A 27796-nucleotide genomic window follows, 5' to 3' on the forward strand; every position below is an offset into this window, starting at 1 on the left:
TCAGAACAGACAGGGGTCAATGGGGACATGTAGAGGGAGGGGGGCTGGTCACACATTGTAGGGAAGGGACTGCTGAGAAGAACGGAGAGGCTTAGGAGAGGAACTTGGGATGACTTTTAACTCCACTTGACTCCTGCATTGGAATTCTTTTCTTTAGATGAAGTAGATAAAGCTCAGACCCGTGGACCTCATCTTCCCATAGGGCAGGCTTCAGTTAGACTGAGAAGATCTCCGGCTGTGAGGGGTGACTCTGCTTTCATGGCGCGGATCAAGAGTAGAAGGAGAAACCTCTAGATGACAGACTTCTGTAGAATCCTTATCCTCTGGTCTCCCACCTGCACCTTCTGCTGTCTGGATTCCCCAGGCAGGATATAAATTCTGTGCTTTCTTCGTGCCTGTTAATTTCCACTACATCCTTGTCCTCAGCACAGGATTCGGGCATCAACATGAATTGTATCCTATTAACCTTGCTGATGGTGACTGGTGAGTGACTCAAGGTAACTCTTTGTCAAGTTTATTAGGACTCTGTTGGGGGGTGAGGCTGTGGTGCTGTGTTGGGGAGGGAGAGCTGGTGGATCAGAGGCGTGAAAGTTTGGGAAATGGGTGATACATTACCTATTTTCTGTATGGGCTCTGTCATTGGTAGGACCCAAGTAAAACTTTCTATTACGGGCTCAAATCTCCTCCCAATGCTTATGAAGTTCGTGGGCTAAAACATGGGGGTATGCCAGAAGGGATGATGGAGATAGGAGCCTGGAAGGGGGCATAGGAATGTGTAAAAGACATAGGAAACAAAAAAGCAGGTGTTCTGCTGTAAGGGTCGAAAGGGAAAGGTTGATTTTGCTCTTTAAAATGTAGTGTACAATAATAAGAATAATAACTATCACCACCACTGCCATAAAAGCACATAACTACATAGTGGTTTTATAACAGACACTGCTCTCTTCATATCAACTTTGTGAGAAAAGTATTATTATTGTTCTCTCTCTCTCTCTCCTTTTTTTTTTTTTTTTTTTTTTTTTTGATGAGGAACGAAGGCATGGAATAATTAGGTAACTTGCCTGCAATGAACTTGGTATGGCTCTGTAATTAGGCAGTTATGCTCTTCTACCTAGTTATATGGCCAGGGGCAATACCCTAACCTCTCTGAGCCTCAGTTTCCAAATGTGCAACATGAGAAAACTCTCTGTCTCTTAAGGACATTAGTGCTTCCTAAACTTGTATGAGACTGAGAGGAGTTAGCCAAGTTAAGTGGGGTGAGGGGTGTGTCGGTTGTTTCTGACAGAGGTGAAGGTTGCTTCAGTAAGTGTGAAGGTCATGAGGTGTGACATGTTAACTAAAAGACCATCTGTGTGGCTGGAGCAGAGAGAAAGGAAGTAGATTACGAGTCAAATAGTAGAGAGTCTTCTAGCCTTAATTTAGCCTTAATTCTAGAAATGACCCTGGGTGTAATAGGAATCCTTTCAAGAGTTTGAAATATCTGAGTTCTATTACCACACTTAGGATTCAGAAACATTCACGTGACTTTAGTATGGAGAACGATTTTGGGTAGAGATAGGGGTTGTGGGTGGGAAAGATCTGGAGAGAAATTAAAGAGACGGTTGCAGCTTTCTGGGCAACTGAATGGACTAGGAGGGTAGCAGCGAGTCTGAAATAAAGGAAAAGGATAGCGAACGTAATAGTGAGATAGAAGTCATGGTCAGCTGAGTGTGAGGGATGAAGGGCAGGAAAAAGTAAAGGCTTGTCATCCAGATTTCTGCTTGGATGAGTGGTAGTACAGTTTATGGGAATCAGGGACACTGGACAAGGAGGTATTTGGAGAAGGAGACAGATTACTTTTTTGACTTACTGAGTTCGAAGTACTTTTTAGACATCGAACGGAGATGTCCACCTGAATATAAAGATCAGGAACTCATGACGGATCTGAGCTGGGATGCAGATCTTAGAATTTGGGAACCTTTTTTTTTTTTTTTTTTTTTTTTTAAGATTCTGTTTATTTATTTGAGAGAGAGAGAGAGAGAGAGATCACAAGTAGGCAGAGAGGCAGGCAGAGAGAGAGGGGGAAGCAGGCTCCCCGCTGAGCAGACAGCCCAATGCGGGGCTTGATCCCAGGACCCTGAGATCATGACCTGAGCCGAAGGCAGAGGCTTAACCCACTGAGCCACCCAGGCGCCCCAGAATTTGGGAACTTTGACAGTATTTGAATTCGTGGGAATGAGTGGAAAAGATTACTTGAAAAGAGTTTACAGAAATGTGTAAAAGACAAAACTATGAAGAGTTCTAACTGCTTTTTTGGTTTAAAATTCTCATTTTGAAATAATTATACATTTACAGGAAGTTGCAGGAAATGTGTGGAGTACCACATACCCTTCATCTGGTTTCCACCATGGTAACATCTTGCATAACTATGGCACGAAAATATGGCAGACCATGAAACTGACATTGGTGCTGTCCAGTTTGTTCAGCTTTCCTCATTTTTACGTGTGTGTATTTAAACTTCACACCTGTAGGTCTATGTGTCTATCACCACTTTGAAGACACAGAAAAGTCCATCACTGCAGAGTCCCTCCTGTCACCCTTCTTATGGACACACCATTACATTCTCCTTCCTCCACAAAACCCCCCTTCCCTAAGCCATGTCAACTACTAATGTGTTCTTCACTCCTGTAATATTGTTGTTGCAAGAATGTTATAGAAATGGAATCCTACAGTACGTTATATTTCAGGATTGGCTCTTTTAACTTAGCATAATTCCCTTGGGACTTGTCCAAGTTGTGTGTATATCAATAGTTTTTTTTTGTTGTTACTATTATTTTGGGGTATGGATGCATGCTGGTTTGTTTAACCATTTACCCACTGAAGCACATCTGGGTGGTTTTCAGGTTTTGGCTTTTACGAATAAAGCTACTATGTTTTTGTGTGATAGTAAGTTTTTGTTTGTCTGGGATAGATGTCCAATAATGCAGTTTCTGGTAGCATGGTAATTGTATGTTTAGTTTTATACCAGACTGCCAAATTGTTTTCCAGATTGGCTGCACCATTTTAGATTCCCACCAACAATGTATGAGTGAGCCATTTTCTCTACTTTTCTGCCAGCATTAGGTGTTTTCACCAAAGTTCACTATTTTTTATATTAGCCATTCTGTTAGGTGTATAGTAATACCTTATTGAAATTTTAATGTTCATTTTCCTAGTGACTAATGATGTTAAATATCTTTCATGTGCCTGTTTACCATATGGATAGTCTTTTTTTTTTTTTTAAAGATTATTTATTTATTTATTTGACAGAGAGATCACAGATAGTCAGAGAGGCAGGAAGAGAGAGAGGAAGGGAAGCAGGCTCCCTGCCGAGCAGAGAGCCCAATGTGGGGCTCGATCCCAGGACCCTGGGACCATGACCTGAGCCAAAGGCAGAGACTTTAACCACTGAGCCACCCAGATGCCCCTGGATGTTCTTTTTAGTGAAGTGTTTGTTCTTGTCTTTTGCTTATTTTCTAATTAGATTGTTTGTTTTATTGACTATTGAGTCTGAGAATAGGTATCCAGTCTGTACAAGTTCTTTATCAGCTATGAGGTTAGCACATATTTTTCCTGGTCTATAACTGGTCTTTAAACTCTCTCCAGAGAGTCTTTTATAAAGCAATTGTTTTTAAATTTGATGATGTCCAATTTATCATTTGATTTGTCGGTTATTCAGGAGTATGTTTAATCTCCATGTATTTGGGGATTTTCCAGGTATCTTTCTGTTATTCATTTCTAGTTTAATTCCATTGTGGCTTAAGTTCAGAAAATGCATGATTCCCTATTCTTTTACATTTGTTAAGGTGTGTTACGTGGTCCAGAATGTGGTCTATCTTGGTGAATGTTCCATGTGGGCCTGTGAAATGTGTGTGTTCTGCTGGTTTTACAAAAGCAGCCTATACTTATCAACTACATCCAGTTGGTTGAAGGTGCTGTGGACTTAAATGATATCCTGACTGTTTTTCTGCCTTCTAGAACTGTCCATTCCTGATAGAGAAATGTGTTGAAGTCTCCAAGTAGGAGAATGGGTTTATCTATTCTTCTCTGTAGTTCTATCAGCTTTTACCTTATATAGTTTGATGCTCTATGATTATGCACATGCACACTAAGGATTGTTATGTCTTCTTGGATCATTGATCCCTTTATTATAATATAATAATGCCTGCCTTTATCTCTAATAACTTTCCTTAAAGTCTGTTATATTTGAAATTAATATAGCTACTCCTGCTTTCTTTTGAGTAGTGTTAGTGGGGTCTATCTTTCTCCATCCATTTACTTTTGGTGTGTATGTCTTTATATTGAAAGTGGGTTTAAGGGGCCCTGCCTGGCTCAGTCGGAGGAGTGCGCAACTCTTGATCTTAGGGAAGCCCCGTGTTGGGTATAGAGATTACTTAAATAAATAAAATTTTAAAAAATTTAAAGTGGGTTTATTGTAGACAACAGACACTTGGATCTTATATTTTGATTCATTCTGACAACCTCTGTGTTTTAACTGGTGCATTTAAACTGCTGTATTTATAGTGAATATTGATATAGTTGGATTACTATCCACCATATTTGCTATTGTTTTCTACTTGTTTTATGCTCCTATTTTTTCTTTCACTTCTTTTGGTTTGCCACTTGTGATTTTAATGGAGTATTTTATATTACTTTAGTCTCTCTCCTTTCTTAGCATATCCATTATACTTCTTTTTTTAAAAATATTTTTTATATAGTTGCCTTAGAATTTGCAATATAAATTTACAATTAATCGTGTCCACTTCCAAAAACACCGTGTCAGTTCATGGATAGTGATAGTGATAGTGTGAGTCCCTAATGATAATAAAATAATTCTGACTTCTCTTTCCTTTCCCTTACATCATTGCTGTCATTCATTTTACTTGTATATGAGCATGTACATGCATGTATATGCATGTAAGCATATATCATTGAATACACTGTCGGCGGGGGTGAAGTGAATTGAAGTTTTGCATTTACCAGTACATTTCCATGTTGAAGGGTGAGAATTGAAGTGCATGTCCCTACTGTGCTCCATTCACCAGGAGATGGAGGAGGCAATGTTCTGAGTAGCTCTACCTTACATAGCCTTGTTCAATATAGTTGTCAAATGACGATGAAGGCTTGGCAACCTGCTGGGTCTTGGGAACATAGGGCCACGTGTGGTGGAGGGAAGGAAGCAGAGTACTGTTAACTTTGCCTCAGACTCCTCCGTCAGCCTCCTGGCCACTGTGCAGAGGCTCAGCTTTCCCCTGAGCTCCATTCATACAACCCTGCTTGAGAAATTGGAGTATTGCTTGTTTCCACTGGGAGTGAGGGTGGAATATTAGCCCCTCACTCAGCCTTGGGGAACCCATGGCAGGCGGGCATTTCCCCATTGTTTGGGAACATTGCCACTTCCCATTGTTTAGTTAGAGTAGGGTAGGTGTTGTCAAAAGAGTTCTTTTGTGTTCAGCTATCCTTTTCCCTTTCCTCTGGCTCGGAGGAGCATGTTTTTCTTGAAGTTTTTTAAAAATTCGTTTTGTTTTTGTTTTTTGGCTTTGCTTTTTGGTGGTTCTGGATTATAGGCTACTCTGCTCCAGTGCTCTATCTTGGATCTATGAGATGTAAGAATACTGAGGGAAGTTAGTGTTATGTTGTTCCTTAAGTCCCCAGGTTCCTTAGGTAGTCCATTCTTTCCATCCTTCTTTCCATTATTCAGAGTCTTTCTATGTTTGTTGTGTTTATTGTGTGGGGTTTTGGTTTTTAGTTGTAAAAGGGAAAAGCTGGGAGCGGGGAATGGGGCTACTCCTTCTTGGATCAAATGGAAAGTTGAGCTCTAATGCTTGAGGGGCTGCTAGAAGATGAGAGCCTGGTGAAGTACCTTATAAGGCAGGAGAAATTAAAAATGTAATTTACACCAGTCAGAAGAGTTTGTTTCTAGGAGGAGGAAGTAGTTAATGTGTTCTATGCCTGTGACAAATTAAGAAAATTAAAGTGAAGACACAGTGAAGGCATATAGCTGCATTAATATGGACTTAAAATTTGCCTAGGGTATTATTCAAGGACATTAGGACAAGGGTTTCTGAAGAGTAATAAGAACATAATTAAAAATTATATGCAAACAATGAATCATGGAACACTACATCAAAAACTAATGATGTACTGTATGGTGACTAACATAAAATAATAAAATAAAAAAATAAAATGATGAATAAAGGAATCTAAATCAGGTAGAGAGGGAAGATAAAACAGGCAGGGACCAGCTGGAATGCAGGGGTAAGGACACAGGTATAAGTTTCTAATGAGTTCTTAGAATCAGTGACTATTAAGCTTGGTCAAGAGTGAGTTAGGACCTCAGGGCTTTGGTGGGAAGAAATCTGAGCATTTTTAGAGTAAATACCAATATTTAGTTGGCAGCTCAGCCTGGAATATAACTCAGTTTTGATTAGGAGAAACGTGTTCCACAGCTTTCCTTGGAAGGACCAGCGGCTTGAAGGAAATGTGTATTGTTGCTGCAGCTAAGACGGAGCTAGTAGCAGTGCAGACTTCTTAAAGCTAACCAGGGATGGTCTGGAGTCGGGAATAGATTGTGGGAATTAAGTAAGACTGAACTTATGCACTGGATTATCTTAGAGTAAGAAGGAATGTGAAGGTTATCTGCATTCTCAATTTTTTTGAGCATGAGAACCTCTTTTAGTCCTAAAATATTTGACTCTTTGAATGATAATTCTTTATTGAATACTTACATAATACAAAAAGGTAAATTAACTATCTTTGTTAAAGCAATGTGTATTTTATTAAATACTGTTTACTGGATTTCCTGTTAACTTTACTTTTGAGGTAGGTCTTGTGTCCATCCACCCACTTATGTGCTCTTCTCCATCTCCACCACTGCCAGTTTAGTGCAAGTCACATCACTTTGTGCTGGGCCTACTACAGTAAGCCTAACTGTTTCTTCTCTTGCCCTTTTCCAATTCATTTCTTGTTTTTTTTTTTTTTTGTTTTTTTTTTTTTAAAGATTATTTATTTATTAGAGAGAGAGAGGAGAGCAGGTGTGAGAGCAAGCATGTGCAGGGGGAGGGGCAGAGGGAAAGGGAAGAAGCAGGCTCCCTGCTGAACAGGGAGCTCAAGGCAGGGCTGGATCCCAGGACCCTGAGATCATGACCTGGGCTGAAGGCAGACTGAGCCACCCAGGCACTCTTCTAGTCCATTTTTAATCAAAATCCAGTGATTTTTAAACAAATAATTGGACCACATAACTTTTGTATATTCAAATTCTTTAGTAGATTTTTTTACACTCAGAATAAAATCCAAACTCCTGAGCATGGCTTTCAAGCCCTGCTTGATGAGGTTCCTGCCTCCTCTAAAGGCTCATCCTAGGGCAATCTTTTCCTCAGCTTCTGTGCTTCAGTCTCCTTGGCTCTCTTCAGATTCTTGAGCCCTCCTAGTCCTTTCTCCTCTTTGAACCTTTGTCCATGCAGTTCCTCTCCTGAAAAATCTTTCTTCTGCTCTTCTCATAGCTGGTTTTTCTCATCTTTCTGTCTCAGATCACCTGTCATTTACCCAGCAAATACTTCTTTGCACACCCAAATTAGATTCTTCATTTACTCTTTCTTATTATGTTTTCTCATGGAACACTGTCACTTTCTCATCACAATTTATAACTGTCCGTTTATGTACTGGTTTGCTTGTTGTCTATCCCCTTCATTTCATGGAGGCAAAGTCTACTTCTATCTTGGATACCCTTTTATATTTAATATGCAATATGTTGCCTGGCACATAGTAAGTATTCAAGAAATACTTTTTTTTTTTTTATTTTTAATTTTTTATAAACATATATTTTTTATATACTTTTTAAAATAAATGCATGCATATATGAATTTGAGAAAAAAGTATACACACATAAATACAACATTAAGTCTTCTGATGATGCTTGTTTTACATATGGATCAGAAAACCATTTCATTAATTTCAGAGCCTCCCAGTGGACCCCTGCACACAAGTGTGCAAATTTTACTCCAACCCACTAATTCATTTGTACAATACATACCTATTGAGTTCCTGCCAGACACTGTCCTAGTTAGTGGGGAATATTGTATAAGTCATTGTTCCTTCACTGCTTATCATCTGCAGATGAAAACCCCATAGTCCCAGAAACATAAATTGACAAAGCAAGAGAAGCCCAAATTGAAAAAAGTGACAATGACAAGAAAGGATCAGAGAAAATCTCCAGAAACAACAACAACAAAAGTAATAGAATGGCAATAAATACATATCAATAACTATTTTGAAAGTGAATGGACTAAACACTCCAGTCAAAAGACATAGGGTGACAGAAGGGATTAAAAAGCAAGACGTATCTATATGCTGCCTACAAGAGACTCATTTTAGATTAAAGTCACATGCAGACTGAAAGTAGGCTGTAGAGAAACATTTATCACACAAGTGAATGTCAAAAGAAAGCTGGAGTAGCAATACTTATATCAGACAAAGTAGATTTTATCCTAAACTATAGCAAGAGATGAAGGAGGGCACTATATAATAACAAAAGTGACAATCCAACAAGACAATATAACAATTATAAATATTTATACACCCAACATGGGAGCACCCAGATATATAAAATAATTATTAACAAACAGAAAGGAATGAATTGACAATAACACAATAATAGTAGGGGACTTTAATATCCCACTTAAATTAATGGGAAGAGCATCTAAACAGAAAATAAACATGGAAGAGTGGCTTTGAGTGACACATTGGACCAGATGGACTTAACAGATATATGCAGAACATTCCATCCTAAAACAGAGTACACATTCTTTTCAAGTGCACATGGAATATTCTCCAGAATAGGTTGCATTTTAGGTCACAAAACAAGTCTCAACAAATACAAAAAGATTGAAATCATACTATGCACCTTTTCTGATCACAGAAAACTAACTAGAAGTTAGTTTTCAGTTCAGAAGCTAACTAGAGGGGCGCCTGGGTGGCTCAGTGGATTGGGCCGCTGCCTTCGGCTCGGGTCATGATCTCAGTGTCCTGGGATCGAGCCCCGCATCGGGCTCTTTGCTCAGCGGGAGCCTGCTTCTCTCTCTCTCTCTCTCTGCCTGACTCTCCGACGACTTGTGATCTCTCTCTCTGTCAAATAAATAAATAAAATCTTAAAAAAAAAAAAAAAGAAAAAAAAAGAAGCTAACTAGAAGTTAGCTACAAGAAAAAATTTTGAAAGACCACGAATACATAGAGGTTAAACAACATGCTACTAAAAAATAAGTGGCCACCAGGAAATCAAAGAAGAAATTAAAAAATACATGGAAACAAATAAAAATGAAAACACAACAGTCCAAAACCTATGGGATGCAGCAAAAGCAGTCCTAAGAAGGAAGTATATAGCAATATAGGACCACCCCAAGCAATAAGAAAAAAATCTCAAGCACTCTAACCTTACACCTAAAGGAACTGCAAAAAGAGCAACAAATGAAGCCAACAGAAGGAAGAAAATAATAAAGATTACAGCAGAAATAAATTATATAGAAACTAAAAAGCAAACAAATAATAAAACAGATCAATGAAGCCAGGAGCTGGTTCTTTGAAAAAATTAGTAAAATTGATTAACCTCTAGCCAGACTTATCAAGAAGAAAAGAGAAAGGACCCAAATCAATAAAATCACTAATGAGAAAGGGGGAAATAACAGCTAATACTACAGAAATACAAATAATTATAAAAAAAATTGAAAAACTATTATGTGAACAAATTAGATAACTTAGAAGAAATGGATAAATTCCTAGAAACATATAAACTACCAAAACTGAAACAGAAAAAAATAGGAAACTTGAACAGACTGATAACTAGCAAAGAAATTGAATCAGTAATAAAACAAAACAAAACAAAAAAACTCCCAAAAAACAGAAGTCCAGGGACAAATGGCTTCATGAAAGGCAAATCCTACCAAACATTTAAAGAAGAGTTAATACCTATTCTTCTCAAACTATTCCAAAATCTAGAAATGGAAGGAAAACTTCCAAACTCATTAGATGAGGCTAGCATTATCCTAATTATAGCAGTCAGACAACAAAAAGAAATAAAGGGCATCCAGATTGGCAAGGAAGAAGTCAGACTTTTACTATTTGCAGATGACATGATGCTCTATGTAGAAAACCTGAAAGACTCACCAGAAAATTATTAGAACTGATACATTAATTTAGCAAAGACACAGGCTATAAATGCCCATACAGAAACCTGTTGCATTTCTATACACCAATAATAAAGCAGCAGAAAGAGAAATCAAGGAATTGATCCCATTTACAATTTCACCAAAAACCATAAGATACCTAAGATAACACTAACCAAAGAAGTGAAAGACCTGTACTCTGAAAACTATGGAATACTGATGACAGAAATTGAAAAGGACATGAAGAAATGGAAAGATATTCCATGCTCAGGGTTTGGAAGAACAAATATTGTCAAAATGTCTGTACTGCCCAAAGCTATCTATATGTTTATGCAATTCCTATCCAATTTCCAACATTTTTCATAGAGCTAGATGAAAGAAAAAAATTTGCATGGAATCAGAAAAGACCCTGAATAGCCAAAGCAGCCTTGGAGTGAGGGGGGCAGGAAGCAAAGCTGGAGACATCACAACTCCGGACTTTGAGTTATATTACAAAGCTATAGTAACCAAAACAGTATGGTACCAGCACAAAAATCAACATAGATCAATAGAACAGTATAGCAACCCAGAAATGAACTCACAGCTATATGGTGGGTTAAATTTTGACAAAGCAGGAAAGAATGTCTAATGGGAAAAAGACAGTCTCTTTAACAAATGGTGTTGGGAAAATTGGACAGCCACATGCTGAAGATGAAACTGGACCACTTCCTTACACCATGCACAAGAATAAATTCAAAATGGACTTAAGGCGTAAACGTGAGACCTGAAGCCATAAAAATCGTAGAGGAGAACACGGGCAGTAACATCTTTGACATCAGCTGTAGCAACTACACCTGAGGCAAGGGAAACAAAAAGGAAATAAAAACTACTGGGACTACATCAAAATAAAAGGCTTCTACACAGCAAAGGAAACAATCAACAAAACTAAAAGGCAACCTATGGAATGGGAGAAGATATTTGTAGATGACATACCTGATAAAGGGTTAGTATCCAAAATATATAGAGAACTTATAAAACTCAACACGCAAAAAAGGAATAATCCAGTTAAAATATGGGGAAGATAAAGCTAGAGTAGTAGGACTCAAAGAGCCTTAAAAAATATACAGAGAAGTTTGCATTCTTGGGCAATTCCACAAAGAAATAAAAATGGCTAATATAATTTTGAAAAACTTCCTTTACTGGTAGTCAAAGAAATGGAAATTAAGTGGCAATATTTTAACTTATTCAATTACCAAATACTTTTTAATCACAATATTCTCTGCTGCCAAGGGTTTGAAGAGAAAGTTTCTTACACTCTGCTGGTAATAGTGATCTTTCTGAAAAGCTATTTGGCAATATAAATACAAACTTCCAAAGTGTTCAAATTCCTTCCTCCCTTTAATTTTACTTCTGAGATGTTATTTAAGGAAATAATTAGAACTACATTTAAAAAATAATATGAAAACACGTTCCTCATCATAACAATATAAAGTGTTATCAAACTAGGTGCAAAAATAAAAACATAACTAAATACATGACTGTTTCCATATGATGAAATATTGTGCAAGTATTAAAAAGAACATTTACAAGGAATTTTGGAATTTTAATGACATAGGTTATAAATATATATTTGTATGTAATCTGTATATTTGTGTCCATGAATGTCTGTAGACAGAACTGACTACATAATTTGCAGAGCCTAGTATAAAATGAAAATGCAAGATCTCTTGTTCAAAAATTATAATTCCAAGATAGCAGTAGTAGAGCCTTAAACTTATTGTAGGGCCATTCTGAACACGAGTTCTGTGTGAGTACACAGGTTCTATGCCCTTGAAACTAGCCATCCATACAGAAAAAATACTGAAAGAAAATATCCCAAAACATTATTAATGATTACCTTTTGGTTTGGGAATTACTGATAATTTTTTTTTACTGATTATTTTTATTTCATGTCTTTTATAAATTTTCACAGTAAATATATATAGCTTTTTAAAAAATAAAATATGGGCAGAAGACATGAACAGACATTTTTCCAAAGAAGACATACAGATGGCCAATAGACTTATGAAAACATGCTCAATATCACTTATCAGGTAAATGCAAATCAAAACTACAGTATAACATCACCTCATACCTGTCAGAATGGCCAAAATCAGAAACAACAAGTGTTAGAGAGGATGTGGAGCAAAAGGAGCCCTCTTGCACTGTTGCTGGAAATGAAAACTGGTACAGTCACTGTAAAAAACAGTATAGAGTTTCCTCAAGAAGTTAAAAACAGAACTACCCTACGATCCAGTAATACTAGGTATTTACTAGGTAAATACTAGGTAAGCACTAGATATTTACCCAAAGAATACAAATATACTAATCCAAAGGGACACATGCACCCCCATGTTTACAGCAGCATTATCTGCAATAGCCAAACTATGGAAGCAGCCCAGTGTCCATTGACTGATCAGTGGATAAAGAAGAGGCGGTATATTTATACACAATGGAATATTACTCAGCCATCAAAAAGGAGGAACACCCAACTTTTGCATCAACATGGATGGGACTGGAGGAGATTATTCTAAATGAAATAAGCAGAGAAAGTCAATTATCATATGGTTTCCCTTAATTGTGGAGCATAAGGAATAGCATGGAGGACATTAGGAGAAGGAAGGGAGAAAAGAAGTGGGGGGAATCAAAGGAGGAGACGAACCATAAGACTATGGACTCTGGGAAACAAACTGGGGATTTTAGAGGGGAGGGGGCAGGGGGATAGTTTAGCCTGGTGATGGGTATTGAGGAGGGCATGTATTGCATGGAGCGTTGGGTGTTATATGCAAACAGTGAATTATGGAACACTACATCAAAAACTAATGGTATATTGTATGGTGACTAACATAACATAATAAAGAAAAAATAAAAGTCATAAGATAGGTGTAAAAAATAAAAAAAAAAGTAAAACTATAAACAAAAAGAATTTCAGTATAGTTGACACACAATGTTACATTAATATCAGGTGTACAATGTAGTAACTTGATAAGTTTATATATTATACTATGTTCACTGTAAATGTAGCTACTATCTGTCACCATACAATGCTATTAGAATATTACTGACTGTATTTCCTATGCCATTCCTCTTATCCCAATGACTTACTCATTCCATGACTGGAAGACTATCTCCCACTCCACTTCATTCATTTTCCCATCCCTTCATCGCCCTGCCCTCTGGTAACCATTAGGTTGTTCTCTGTATTTTTAGGTCTGTTTCTGCTTTTTGTTTATTTATTCCTTTTTTATAATATTTTATATATGACTGAGAGCATATGGTATTTGTCTTTTTCAGTCTGACTTATTTCACTTAGTATAATATCCTCTAGGTCCATCCAAATTGTTACAAATGGCACTATAATATCCTTTATTATGGCTGCATAATATCCATTGTATTGTCTCTCTTGAGAAAGAAAAACAAAGCTGAAAAACTGAAAAACAAAGCCTCACAGTTCTGGGTTTCTGGGTTCTGGGTGTCAAGATGTACTCCATAGCTGTAGTAATCAAAACAGTGCAGTACTGGCACAAAAACATACACATACATCAATGGAACAGAGTAGAGGGCCCACAGATAAACCCAGTTATATGGTCCATTAATCTATAACAAGGGAGACTAGAATATATAATGTGGGAAACACAGTCTCTCTAATAAATTCTTAATCTATAAAATAATATAAAATTTATCCATCCCATAGTTTTTTTTTCTGTGAAGAATAAAAAATCTAAATAAGTACACCAAGTATTTTAGTACAGTGTTTGTACAGTATGGTTCTCTAGTACAATAGAGTTAGGGTATCAGTTAGCTAAATGATTAATGAGTGGCAAATATTGATATTATCTGATACTGGCATCCTGAAATCTCCATAAGCACCCTGAGTTCTCTTTAGTCAGCTAGGTTATTTCCCCTGATTCTCTTCTCTCTTTGTTCCAGGTGTTGTTTCATATGTAGGTGAAGACATGGAAAGGTTAAATCATCTTCACTACCTATTTTACCTGAATTCCAATTATCAGTCCTGTGTGGGGACTTTGATTGCCCCTCAGTGGGTATTGACAGCGGCGCACTGCTTCTTACCGTAAGTGACGGGGATCTGTCCACTCTGTTCTAAGGCTCCAAGGCTCCCCAGATACACATGTATGTGTTAGTGTGTGTACATGTTGGTGCGGACCTGCAACTATACCTCTTGGTATATAACTCTAGAGTATATAATTAGGAGTGGAATTTCTGGGTAATAGAGGATGCAGATGTTCACTTTTGTATGTCTTCCAGCAATTTATAAGCATTTCCCACATTGGGTATTGTCAGACATTTTTCTCTTTTGCTGATTGTGTCAAATTTCTTGTTATGCTCTTAATTTTTAAATCTTTATTAGTAGCGATGTTGAACGATGTTCAACGTATGTTGAAAATACATTCTTCCAATTCATGGTACCATCTTCTCTTTATGGTGTATTTTGATAAATAAGAGCTCTTGTGTATAATTCAATTTAACACTTAAATTATCATCTTTATTTCTGATTAATTGGGTTTTGTGCCTAGTTGAGATTAACTTTATGATTCAAGATCAGAAAGATATTTCTTCATTTCTAGAGTCTTTAAAGGTTTGACTTCATATTTAAATATTTATACCATTTAGACTTGATGTTTGTGAATGATGTGAAGTAGGGATCCAGTTTCATTTTTTTTAATTATAGTAAGCTAAACATCCAAATATCATTTATCTAATGATACCTTCTTTCTCCAGTGACTGCAACACCACTTCCGTCATCTGTGAAAGTTCTTCTATCTGTACATGTTTTTGTACTCTCTATACTGCTCCATTGGTTTATTTATTATAGACCAATACCACAATGCCTTAATAATTATGACTTTCTCATAATTTGTGATGTCTGATAGGGAAGGCCAGCCATGTTTTTCTTTATCAGGAACACTTAGGTATTTTTTAAAATAAATTTTGTTAAGTTCTATGAAGAACTCTGTTGGGATTTATTTGGAATTATTTTGACTCTTGTATCATTTGGGAAGAATTAACATTTTTCTGATAATGATTATTCATAGCCATGGATCTGGTATATCTCTTTACTTATTTTGGTTTCCCTTTGATGAATTTCAAGAGTTTTATCTACATACATATCTTGCACATATCTTATTAAAAATTTTATTCTTAAAGTGCTTTATGTTTTTCTATTATATTTTTAATTGATGTACTTTCAGAAAATCATATTTTCTGTCTATTAGTAATGATGGAAAGGCAGTTGTTATAATAAACTTGTATCATAAATTTATCTAATGGCATGTTCTCTTGTTATATTCTCTTACTATTTCTAGTAATTTATGCATATGTTCCTGTGTATTTTCCACTATCCATCTTTGAAAAGGGCCATTTTCATTATGATTTTAATTCTAAATAATTTTTATAAATTTCCACATGATTAAACCCTTCATTCCTAAGTTTAGAATTTGGTCGGGTAAACTTTGGAGGATAACTTTCCAAATTAAAAGAAAATCTTTGAGTTCTAGTTTAATTGTTTTGTGGTCAGAGAATGTGATCTATGTGATTTTGATTCTTTGATGAGAATTGAGACTTGCTTTTTAGACCAGTATAAAGTCAATTTTTATAACTCCTCATGTGTTTGAAAGAATGTACATGCTGTAATTTTAGGATAGAAGTTTCTATGTATATCATACTTTTAATTGTGTAATTCAAGTCTTTGGCATCCTTACTATTTTTTTTGCTTAATATGAATAATTTAGAGATTTGCATTGAAATATTCTTCTGTATTTAGATTGATCAAAATAGTCCTATACATTTATACTTTTTGTTTTTTAAAAATGTTTTTTAGACTATTTCATTAAGTATATGTAAGTTCAGGTACATTTATAAATGTAGGTGCTTTGTGCATTCCTAATAAATCAAAGCTATTACTATATATCATTACTTTCTCTCATATAATTAATATTTTGGTTTTATAGCCCATTTTTCAGATATTAATATGCCAATCCTGCTTTGTTTTTGTTTTGTTTTTTTTTTTGGTTGGTTGGTATTGTCCTGCTATATCATTTTATATCTTTTCTACCTTTCTATATCTTTTTGATTTAAATATATCTATTAATTTACATATAGTAAGATTTAAAAAAATACAACTTACAATTTCTGTCTTTTAACTGGTGAGTTTAAGCCATTTGGTTTATATTGATTATTAATATACTCAGTCTTGTTTCTACCTATTTTGAATTCCTACTCTTTTTATATTTGTCTAAAAATGTTCTTGCTCTATTATTTGATTAATATTTTAGATACATTTTAATTCTTTCATTTTTGTAGTGAAGTATACACACTTTCTATTCTTTTAGCCATTGCTTTATAAATTTTAATATGGAATTTAATGTAACAGAGTCTAAAGTTACATAATATTCAAATGCCCTTTTTTGATTTCAAGTTTTTATTTTAATTCCTAGTTAGTTAATATTTATGGTAAAATTGGTGTCAGATGTAGAGTTTAGTGATTCATCAGTTAAATACAGCACTCAGTGCTTATCACAAGTGCCTTCCTTAATATCCAAAACCCATTTAGCCCATTCCCTGCCCAACTCCCTCAGTTTGTTCTCTATAATTAGGGGTCTCTAATGGTTTGCCTCCCTATCTCTTTTTACCCTCCTTCCCCATGTTCATCTGTTTTGTTTCTTAAATTCCACATATGAGTGAAATCATATGGTACTTCTCTTTCTCTGACTTGTTTTACTTAGCATAATACTGTCTAGCTCTGTCCATTTTGTTGCAAATGGCAAGATTTCATCTTTTTTTTTTAAGATTTTATTTTATTTTATTTTATTTTGACAGACAGAGATCACAAATAGGCAGAGAGGCAGGCAGAGAGAGAGAGAGAGGAGGAAGCAGGCTCCCTGCTGAGCAGAGAGCCCGATGCAGGGCTCGATCCCCAGATCCTGGGGTCATGACCTGAGCCGAAGGCAGAGGCTTAAACCCAATGAGCCACCCAGGCACCCCAGATTTCATCTTTTTTGATGGCTGAGTAATATTCCATTGTGTATATGTACACCACCTCTTCTTTATCTATTCATCAGTCAATGGATATTTGGACTGCTTCCACAGTTTGGCTATTACAGATAATGCTGCTGTGAATGTCGGGGTGCATATATACCTTTGAATTATATGATTTGCATCCTTTGGCCAAATCCCTAGTCATAAATTGCTGGATCATAGGTTAGTTCTGTTTTTAATTTTTTGAGGAACATCCATACTGTTTTTAGAGTGGCTGCACCTGTTTGAATTCCCACCAACAGTTTATGAGGGTTCCCTTTCTTTGCATCCTGCCAACATCTGTTGTTTCCTGTGTTGTTAATTATAGCCATTCTGACAGGTGTGAGGTGTTATCTCATCATGGTATTGATTTGCATTTCTTTTTTATTTTAATCTTTTTTCAGTGTTCCAAGAGTCATTGTTTATGTGCCACACCCTGTGCTCCATGCAATATGTGCCCTCCATAATACCCACCACCAGACTCACCTATCCCTCCACCCTTCTTCCCTTCCAAAACCCTCAGTTTGTTTCTCAGAATCCACAGTCTCCCATGCTTTATCTCCCCCTCTGACTTCCCCCCAATTCACTTTTCCTTTCCTTCTCCTAACATCCTCCATGTTATTCCTTGTGCTCCACAAGTAAGTGAAACAATAAGATAATTGATTTTCTCTGCTTGACTTATTTCACTCAGCATAATCTCTTCCAGACCCATCTATGTTGATACAAAATTGGGTATTCATCCTTTCTGATGCAGGTGTAATATTCCATTATATATATGGACTATATCTTCTTTATCCATTCATCTGTTGAAGGGCATCTTGGCTCTTTCCACAGTTGGGCAATTGTGGCCATTGCGGCTATGAACACTGAGGTACATATGGCCCTTCTTTTCACTACATCTGTATCTTTGGGGCAAATACCCAGTAGTGCAATTGCAGGGTCATAGGGAAGCTCTATTTTTAATTTCTTAAGGAATCTCCACACTGTTTTCCAAAGTGTTTGCACCAATTTGCATTCTTCCCACCAACAGTATGAGTGTTCCCCTTTCTCCACAGCCTCTCCAACACTTGTTGCTTCTTGTCTTGTTAATTTTGGCCATTCTAACTGGCATAAGGTGGTATCTCAATGTTGTTTTGATTTGAAATTCCCTGATGGCTAATGATGATGAACATTTTTTTCACGTGTCTGTTAGCCATTTGTATGTATTCTTTGGAGAAGTGTCTGTTCATGACTTCTGCCCATTCTTTGATGTGATTATCTGTTTTCTGGAGTGTTGAGATCAGGAATACGACAAGGATGCCCTCTCTCACCACTGTTGTCCAACATAGTACTAGAAGTCCTAGCAACAGCAATCAGACAACAAAAAGAAATAAAAGGTATTCAAATCGGCAAAGAAGAAGTCAAACTCTCTCTCTTTGCAGATGACATGATGCTTTATTGGAAAACCCAAAATACTTCACCCCCAAACTACTAGAACTCATATAGCAATTCAGTAATGTGGCAAGATATAAAACCAATGTACAGAAATCAGTTGCTTTCTTATACACTAACAATGAAAATATAGAAAGGGAAATTAGAGAGTCGATTCCATTTATTGTAGCACCAAGAACCATAAGTTACCTGGGAATAAACCTAACCAAAGAGGTAAAGGATCTGTACTCAAGGAACTACAGAACACTCATGAAAGAAATTGAAGAAGACTCAGAAAGATGGAAAAGCATTCCATGTTCATGGATCAGAAGAATAAACATTGTTAAAATGTCTATACTGCCCAAAACAATCTACACTTTCAATGCCATCCCAATCAAAATTCCACTGGCATTTTTTGAAGTGCTGGAACAAACAATCCTAAAATTTGTATGGAACCAGAAAAGACCCTGAATTGCTAAGGAAATGTTGAAAAAGAAAAACAAAGCTGGGGGCATCATGTTCCCTAATTTATTACAAAGCTTTATTACAAAGCTGTGATCACCAAGACAGCATGGTACTGGCACAAAAACAGACACATAGACCAGTGGAACAGAGTAGAGAGTCCAGATATGGTCCCATAACTCTATGGTCAAATAATCTTTGACAAAGCAGGAAAAAATATCCAGTGGAAAAAAGACAGTTTCTTCAATAAATGGTGCTGGGAAAATTGGAGAACTATATATAGAAGAATGAAACTTGACCATTCTCTTACACCGTACACAAAGATAAACTTGAAATGGATAAAAGTCCTCAACGTGAGGCAGGAATTCATCAGAATCATAGAGGAGAGCATAGGCAGTAACCTCTTCAATATCGGCCACAGCAACTTCTTTCAAGATATGTCTCCAAAGGCAAAGAAAACAAAAGCGAAAATGAATTTTGGGGACTTCATCAAAATCAAAACCTTCTGCACAGCAAAGGAAACAATCAACAAAACAAAGAGGCAACCCATGGAATGGGTTGATTTGCATTTCTCTTATGCTGACTGATGTTGAGCATCTTCTCATGTGTCTGTTAGCCATTTGGATGTCTTCTTTGCAAAAATGTCTATTCATAGCTCCTGCCCATTTTTTAGCTGGATTCTTTATTTTTTGGGTGTTGAGTTTGATAAGTTCTTTATAGATTCTGGATACTAGCCCTTTTTCAGATATGTGATTTGCAAATGTCTTCTCCCATTTTGTAGGTGCTGTTCAGTTTAATTGATTGTTTCCTTTGCTGTGCAGATGCTTTTTTTTTTTTTTTTTTTAGATTTTTATTTATTTATCAGAGAGAGAGGGGGGGGGAGAGAGCGAGCACAGGCAGACAGAATGTTAGGCAGAGGCAGAGGGAGAAGCAGGCTCCCTGCTGAGCAAGGAGCCCGATGTGGGACTCGATCCCAGGACGCTGAGTCGAAGGCAGCTGCTTAACCAACTGAGCCACCCAGGCGTCCCTGTGCAGATGCTTTTTATCTTGAGGAAGTCACAATAGTTCATTTTTGCTTTTGTTTCTTTTGCCTCTGGCAGTGTGTCTAGCAAGAAGTTGCTGTGGCCGAGCTCAAATACATTGTGGCCTGTGTCTCCTCTAGGGTTTTGGTGGTTTCCTGCCTCACATGTAGGTCTTTCATGTATTTTGAATTTATTTTTGTGTTTGGTATAAGAAATTGGTCCAGTTTCATTCTCCTGCATGTGGCTGTCTAGTTACCCTAATGCAATTTATTGAAGTGACTGTCTTTTTTCCATTGGATATTCTTTCCCTTTTTGTCTAAGACTAGTTGACCATATAGTTGTGGGTCCATTTTTGGCTTTTCTATTCTGTTCCATTGACCTGCGTATCTGTTTTTGCACCAGTACCATACTAGGTTGATGACAACAGCTTTGTAATAAAGCTGGATGCCTCTAGCTTTGCTTTTGTCTTTCAAGACTGCTCTGCCTATTTAGAGTCTTTTATGGTTCTATACAAGTTTTAGGATTGGGGGTGCCTGGGTGGCTCATTGGGTTAAACCCTCAGCTCAGGTCATGATCCCAGGGTCCTGGGATGGAGCCCTGCATCGGGCTCTCTGCTCAGTGGGGAGCCTGCTTCCTCCTTTCTCTCTGCCTGCCTCTCTGCCTACTTGTGATCTCTGTCTATCAAATAAATAAATAAAATCTTTAAAAAAATTTTTAGGAACTGTTTGTTCTAGCTCTGTGAAAAATGGTGATAATTTGATAGGATTTGCATTAAATGTGTAGATTGCTTTGAATAATAAAGATATTTTACCAATATTTGTTCTTCTAATCCTTACGCATGGAATGTCTTTTTGTTTCTTTGTGTTCCCATCAGTTTCTTTCGTGAGTGTTTTCTAGTTTTCAGAGTGCAGATCTTTTACCTCTTTGGTTAAATTTATTATTAAGTATCTTATAATTAAATGGGACCAATTATTTGATTTCTCTTTCTACTGCTTCATTATTTGTGTATAGAAAAGCAACAGATTTCTGTATGGTGATATTATAGCTTGTGACTTTGCTGAATTCATGTATCAGTTCTAGTAATATTTTGGTGGAGTCTTTCGGGTGTTCTACACAGAGTATCATGTCGTCCATGAATAGTTAAAGTTTGACTTCTTCCTTGCCAGTTTGGATGCCTTTTATTTCTTTTTGTTGTGTGATTGCTGTGGTTGGTACTTCCAGTAGTATGTTAGATAACAGTGATGAGAGTGGTCATTTCTGGCTTGTTTCTGACTGTAGAGGAAAAGCTCTTAGTTTTTCCCCCCACTAAGGATGATATTAGCTGTGGTTCTTTCATATATGGCCTTATGATGTTGAGGAATATTCCTTCTATCCCTGCTTTCTTGAGCATATTTTTCAGGATTTGATGCTGTATTTTGTCAAATGCTTTTTCTGCATCTCTTGAGAGGATCATATGGTTCTTATCCATTCTTTTATGAATGTGATGTATCACATTGATTGATATGGGAATCTTGAACCACCCTTGCAGCCCAGGAATAAATCCTACTTGATTGTGGTAAATAATTCTCTTACTGTACTGTTGGATTAGATTTGCTAGTATGTTGAGAATTTTTGCATTTACATTCATCAGGGGTATTGGCCTACAATTCTCCTTTTTAGTGGGGTTTTTGTCTAGTTTTGGAATCAAAGTAATGCTGGTTTTGTAGAATGAATTTGGAAGTTTTAAATAGATATTTTTCTTTATTAGCTTTATTTTTATTTATTTTAGAAAGAAAGAGCAAGTGAGTGTGGTGGGGGGGAGGGGGGCAGAAGAAGAGAGAGAATCTCAAGCAGACTCTGCATGTGGAGCCTGATGTGGGGCTCAGTCTCAAGACTCCGTGATCTAACCTCAGCCAAAATCAAGAGTCAGTTGCTTTGGGGGAAATCAGAGGGGGAGATGAACCATGAGAGACTGTGGACTCAGAGAAATAAACAGGGTTTTGGAAGGGAGGGGGGTGGGAGGATGGGTAAGCCTGGTGGTGGGTATTAAGGAGGGCATGTATTGCATGGAGCACTGGATGTGGTGCCTAGACAATGAATCTTGGAACACTGAAAAAAATAAAAATATTAAAGAAAGAGTCAGTTGCTTAACTGACTGAGCCACCCAGGCATCACAGTATTAACTCTTCTTCAAATGTCTGGTAGAATTCCCATGGGAAGCTCTCTGTCCCTGGACTTTTGTTTTTTGGGAGATTTTTAATTACTGATTCAATTTCTTTGATGGTTATAGGTCTGTTCAAATTTTCTATTTCTTCTTGTTTCAGTTTTAGTAATTTGTATGTTTCTAGGAATTTATCCATTTCTTCCAGATTGCCCAGTTCATTGGCATATACTTTTTCATAGTATTCTCTTATAACTGCTTGTATTTCTGTGGTGTTTGTTGTGATCTCTCCTCTAATTCATGGTTTTATTTATTTGAGTCCTTTCTCTTTTCTTTTTGATAAGTTTGGTAGGGGTTTATTAATTTTATTAATTCTTTGAAAGAACCAGCTCTTAGTTTTGTTAATTTTTTCTACTGTCTTGTTTCTATATTATTTCTGCTCTAGTCTTTATTATTTCCCTTCTTCTACTGACTTTAGGCTTTATTTGGCATTCCTTTTCTAGCTCCTTTAGGTGTAAGGTTCGGTTCTCATAGGCATTCTTAGTTGTATTCTATCCATATCTCTGAGAGGGAACCATTATTCTCTTGTTTTTCTACCACAGTTCAGTTTTGCATACAATAAGAATTATCTTAAGCTGAAATTCACTCACTTTAACTTGCCTGAATCATCTATTTATCATGAAGTCTTATTTCAATATAAACCTCTCTATTTACTTATAAGCATATTTTATGATAAATTAAGTCATAAAATTAGGGGAAGGAAAATGAGAAATAGAGTAAGGATAAGAGAAAATATTAGAGGGCACCAGTTTTAGATAGTTATTAAATTAACACTGGAAGAACTAATGACTTCCCTTTAGCAAGACGGGAGAGTGATCTTTACAACAGAAAAAAACAATTTGACAACGACAGATGCACGAGAGTTATTACAACAGATTTAAACAATAAGTTGGGCCTAACAATTCTATCAAGTTCTATAGCTAAAACACCAGTGCTCGTTAATTCCCAAGGTATGGAAATGGATTGGTGAGGGTCATTAAGTGATCTCTCATTTAGAAAGGCAAGAGAGAAAGAAACTTAGTATCACGGTTTCTTCCTTTTCTGTTCTAAGTATCAGTCCAATGAACAGTCTTGCTCTTGTCAAAATTCCTCCCAGTGGCCACTGTAATTTCATATTTTTCTGGAGGAATTATGCCAACTGGAGAGATATCATATGAATTTAAACACAAAGGGAGCATGTGTTTGGTATAGAGAACCAAATAGACTGAGATGATCTAATGAGAAGCACAGCAGTCAGTAAAAATCAACTTGGCCAAAGACCAGTCATCCCTACCTGGGGGTCCAGCAAAATCCTTCACTATAAACAGATGAAACAAAGTATGACAAACAAAGTATGAAACAAAGTTCTCAGGAGCACAGCAAAACTAAGGAAAGTACTTATTATATCTAATGTCTTATAAAAATGACTGAAAGCAAAATTTGCCTAAAGGTTATGGCTCTGATGAGACCTTTTAAACTTGTCAGTCCTTGGGCTTAGCTCAAGGATGAATTTATCAGGCCTACTTCTGTTCTATCTCTTTATTTTTATTTTATTTTTAAAAAATATTTTATTTATTTATTTATTTTGGAGAGAGAGAGAAAGGGAGAACAGAGGTGTCAGCCGGGGGAGGGGGCTGGAGGGAGAGGGACAAGCCAACTCTCCTCTGTGTGCAGAGCCCCACACGGGGTTCAGTCTCACAACCCTGAGATCATGACTTGAGCCAAAGTCAAGAGTCAGCTGTTTAACCAACTGAGACTCCCGGGGCACCCCCACCCTGTCCTATCTCTTTAAACTTTACAACTCTTCATAAGGTGTCAAAGACAGACTGAGAGACAAATGGTACTGTTGTTAGGAGACAATATAATCTTAGCATTTGGGAGCTCAACAAAAAATTTGGTACTTAGTACCAGTGTGGTACTTATCTCACTCTTGTGTTTGGAGAAATACCTGAGTGGGAGACTCATGGGCCTCACTGGAGTGCCCTATTCTGAATTTAGAGTCTTGAGCCATGCTTGTGAGTGGATCTCAACTGGATCTCAGTGGAACATCCAGGATTTTTGACTCCTGTTTTTCCAAAGGACCACCAGAAAAATCCCGTTAAGCCAGCAGTTTTGATAGATGTGAGTAGACCATTGTATATTCAGGCAATCCTCCCTAGCTTTAGAACATTTAAACTCTCAAAGCTGTTACTTACTTCCTCTATACAATTTCACATTTCCTATTCCCCTCAATTCCCAAAGGAGCCTCCCTAACAGAGCCTACTATTTCATAAAAGCCTTGACTATCCATTTGCATTCTTCTTTCTACCGTTTCCAGGTCTTGAATTGGAGCTTCTCTCTAGAATTATGCTAAGAACAGAGTCAATCCATTGCATTGCTTAACTCTTGGCAGGACCATTTACATTATAGTCTATGTGAATGCAACCCATTGGCTTGTATAATGCATAATCTGTGTGACCACATGTGGCAGCTACACATAAAGAATTAAGTGGACAAAAATGAGAGGAAAAGATTTAATGGGCTACCACAGAAGGAGTGATTGTGTTTGTGTGTGTGTGTGTGTGTGTGTGTGTGTGTGTGTGATTAGCCTTGGGATCTGGGAGCATTAATCTTTTTTCTCTTTTTCATTTTTCAGAGATCTTCAGATCATCTTTTATGGCAGTTCCACAAATATTCAAGACTTTACTGGGGAGTTTGTACCTTATGACAGGATCATTATTCACCCAAACTTTACCGTTACCTCTCCAAAAGATGACCTCATGCTGATAAAGCTACCTCTACCTTTTACCTTCTCCACCATGATTTTTCAGTTGCCTACTCGCAAGAATGCAATTAAAGATTGTTTGATTCACACTTGGTTAGACAACAAAAACTTTATTGGTGAGTGACTATCAAAAAGAAGAGTTAGTTCTTGGATATATTCATATCTTTAGGATCTCTAAGGATTTAAGGGAAGGCATTGAAACTTATAGTACTAATGCCAGATTTCTAGGCACATGTATAAAGCTAGAATTGGAACAACAGTATTGGCTGTCTAGAATAGAAGTGATCTTTAGAGTTTTGGGAATCAAATCCTAAATCAAGGTATTATATGAATGTATCACATTGGCACACACCACAGGGATTAGAATCTGAGTCTATGTTACAGTATTGATTGTAACATTCTTTATAGGTTTATGAACAAATTCTTTCACTTCTTTGAATCTTAATGTGTGAATTGGTAAGAATCATATTTTCCCTTTACCTAGCAGGAGTGATATTGTTATCGATTACAACAACGGTAGTAACTACCGTTTGTCAATCACTAATTACGTATCAGGGACAAAGCATCCTATACATATTATATAGTCATCATCACATATCATGTAGATAAGTTTCCTTGGGATTTATATCTTATAAGACAGAAAACTAAGATTCAGGGAAATTAATTTTCCAAGGTAATGAACTTGGTAATGACAGAGCTTGGATTCATATCTTGTTTCACGCATGGATTGTCTTCTCAGCAACCACCCTTTGCTGCTGATCATCTGTCAGAGATGATAAATTGAGCAGGAGGATGTGTTTGATTCATGATCATTTATTTTTACTGAGAGGAAGCCCTGAAGTAGGGGGAGGCAGGATGCCTTATGAAAAGGCAGATAGGAATCAAAGTCTCCTTATTTTTTGTGCTTAGGAAATTCAAAGCATAAGCTGCAAAGAGTCAAGATTCAACTGAGTTCTAATAAAAACTGCAAAAAATTACTGGGTGAAAAACTCCTTGAAAACATGTTCTGCATAGGACCCATGCTAGGAACCCAAGAGCCCTGCCAGGTAAGTCTTCTTACCTCATTTGCCCCTAAGCTCAGTCTCTACTCTTTGTGTTTCTCATTCTTGGAGGGGCTGGATTTTTTAGTCAGGCTAGGAGCTCAGAGAGGAAGGGGCTGATGAATAATGACTCTTCTCTACCCTGTGATAGAGATGAAAGAAATAGATTTAGGGGGTGGAAAGCGATCTTCCAGCTACTGCCTGAAAATATCTGTGTAGGGATGACTGGGAGGTGTAGGGGTCATTAAAGCAATGGAAAGAAGCTTTCATACTGTATTCTTCTGTCTTGGACCCCTTCACATGGCAAATGTAGTAGCTTTCATTTTTGTTCAGGTGTTGAGGAAATCTCAGGTGGGAAGGAGTTTCTGATCCCTCTACTCTATCTGGCAGGTGGTCACAGCGGCACCAGCCATCTGTGATGGTGAATTACAAGGAATTATGTCTTGGGAAACTGGATGTATTCTAACAGGATATGCTGTTGTCTTCACTGACCTACACAACTACGTTCCATGGATCAAGAACATTATGTCTACAAAATAAGCTGATATAGAGCTCCACTGACACCCTTACCTCCCAGCTGATCCACAGCAACCACCTTCTGTATCTCAGTCCCAATCTCTCCCAGGGTCTAGGCTTGATTGGAGTTCCAAAAGAGATCGTTGATGACTCTTGGGTGTTGGCATGACTCTAATCTCTTTAACTGTTTCTTTGCTTATTCCTAACTCATGACTAAATGTTTATAACATGGAAAACCCAAGTGCTGGTCTCAGGAAGTCGAATTCCCCCAGGAATCTTTTTGGATTCTACCAACTCAGATATTTCCATTAAAATTCTCTCTGCCTTATCTTAAGAACTCAAAAAACAAGTGGAATGAGGGATAATAGCTACCAGGAGTCGATTTGGGGAAAGTGTAACCATATAGCTGAGCAATTGCCAAAAGTTGGTCAGATAATTAGCAATTTTTCTAATGACAAAGTGTCTCTTATGTAAGTATGTGTGTGTGTTTGTGTGTGTGTGTGTGTGTGTATGGGTGGTTGTAGTTAGTTCCCATTAGTTCCTTAAAGGATCTATAGAATTGCTTAGGTCTACTGAGACCACCCAAAGGTCATTGTAATATTTGGGTTACATAAGGATTTCTGTATTTTGAACAAAAGCTGCAATGCATATTCATAAGAAGTTTTTTAATACATTTTCGTTCTGGTTTACTGCTTTTTATTTAAAATCACACATGCTTGCTTAGAGGGTACAAAGTGGTGTTCATGTTCGTTCTGGTTTACTGCTTTTTATTTAAAATCACACATGCTTGCTTAGAGGGTACAAAGTGGTGGAGTTCATGAGGATCCTGCCATTCGTACATGCCTCTGAATACACATTCTGTACAGTGCACACACTTACGAGCGCACACTTTCATCCACAAGCATACTCACAAGACGCTAGCCATTCCAAAAAATCTGTTTTCCATATGCTGTTTTTCATTAATCTCTGAGAGATTAAACTGATTTTAAACTAAAGCCTATCCATTTTCATATAAAATATTCAACATCCAAGAAATTTATCTCTGAAATGTGAAATGCATTTTTGTTTTACCTTTTACCCCATGCTATGAAATACTGGGATTTATGATAATTCAAATCGCTACCCAGTTGATTAAGTCACCTGTGTTTACACGGTCACAAAACCAAAACATTTTT

The 27796-nt window shown here is 37.0% G+C and overlaps 1 protein-coding gene across 2 annotated transcripts; it reads left to right on the forward strand.

Moving 5' to 3' along the window:
* The first annotated feature begins 28 nt into the window (after window positions 1–28).
* Window positions 29–27643, forward strand: LOC131829862 (probable inactive serine protease 58). 2 transcript variants are annotated; one of them, XM_059172065.1, is made up of 5 exons: window positions 29–497; window positions 14124–14265; window positions 24937–25181; window positions 25975–26111; window positions 26496–27643. In XM_059172065.1, the coding sequence occupies exons 2-5, from the start codon at window positions 14150–14152 to the stop codon at window positions 26643–26645; spliced, it is 648 nt and encodes a 215-aa protein (XP_059028048.1). In that variant the 5' UTR covers window positions 29–497; window positions 14124–14149; the 3' UTR covers window positions 26646–27643. The 2 variants fall into 2 exon arrangements, with proteins under 2 accessions (XP_059028048.1, XP_059028047.1); XM_059172064.1 differs by having other exon boundaries at window positions 29–483.
* The last annotated feature ends 153 nt before the right edge of the window (window positions 27644–27796 follow it).

This window comes from Mustela lutreola, chromosome 4 (assembly GCF_030435805.1).
Source record: "Mustela lutreola isolate mMusLut2 chromosome 4, mMusLut2.pri, whole genome shotgun sequence".
Taxonomy (NCBI): Eukaryota; Metazoa; Chordata; class Mammalia; order Carnivora; family Mustelidae; genus Mustela; species Mustela lutreola.

Excerpts from the sequence above, each read along its gene's own strand:
- LOC131829862 (XM_059172064.1), top strand. The coding sequence starts at position 447 with ATGAATTGTATCCTATTAACCTTGCTGATGGTGACTG. Across the intron at positions 14,266-24,936 it reads GCGGCGCACTGCTTCTTACC|AGATCTTCAGATCATCTTTT; the intron begins GTAAGTGACGGG and ends TTCATTTTTCAG. Across the intron at positions 25,182-25,974 it reads AGACAACAAAAACTTTATTG|GAAATTCAAAGCATAAGCTG; the intron begins GTGAGTGACTAT and ends TTTTGTGCTTAG.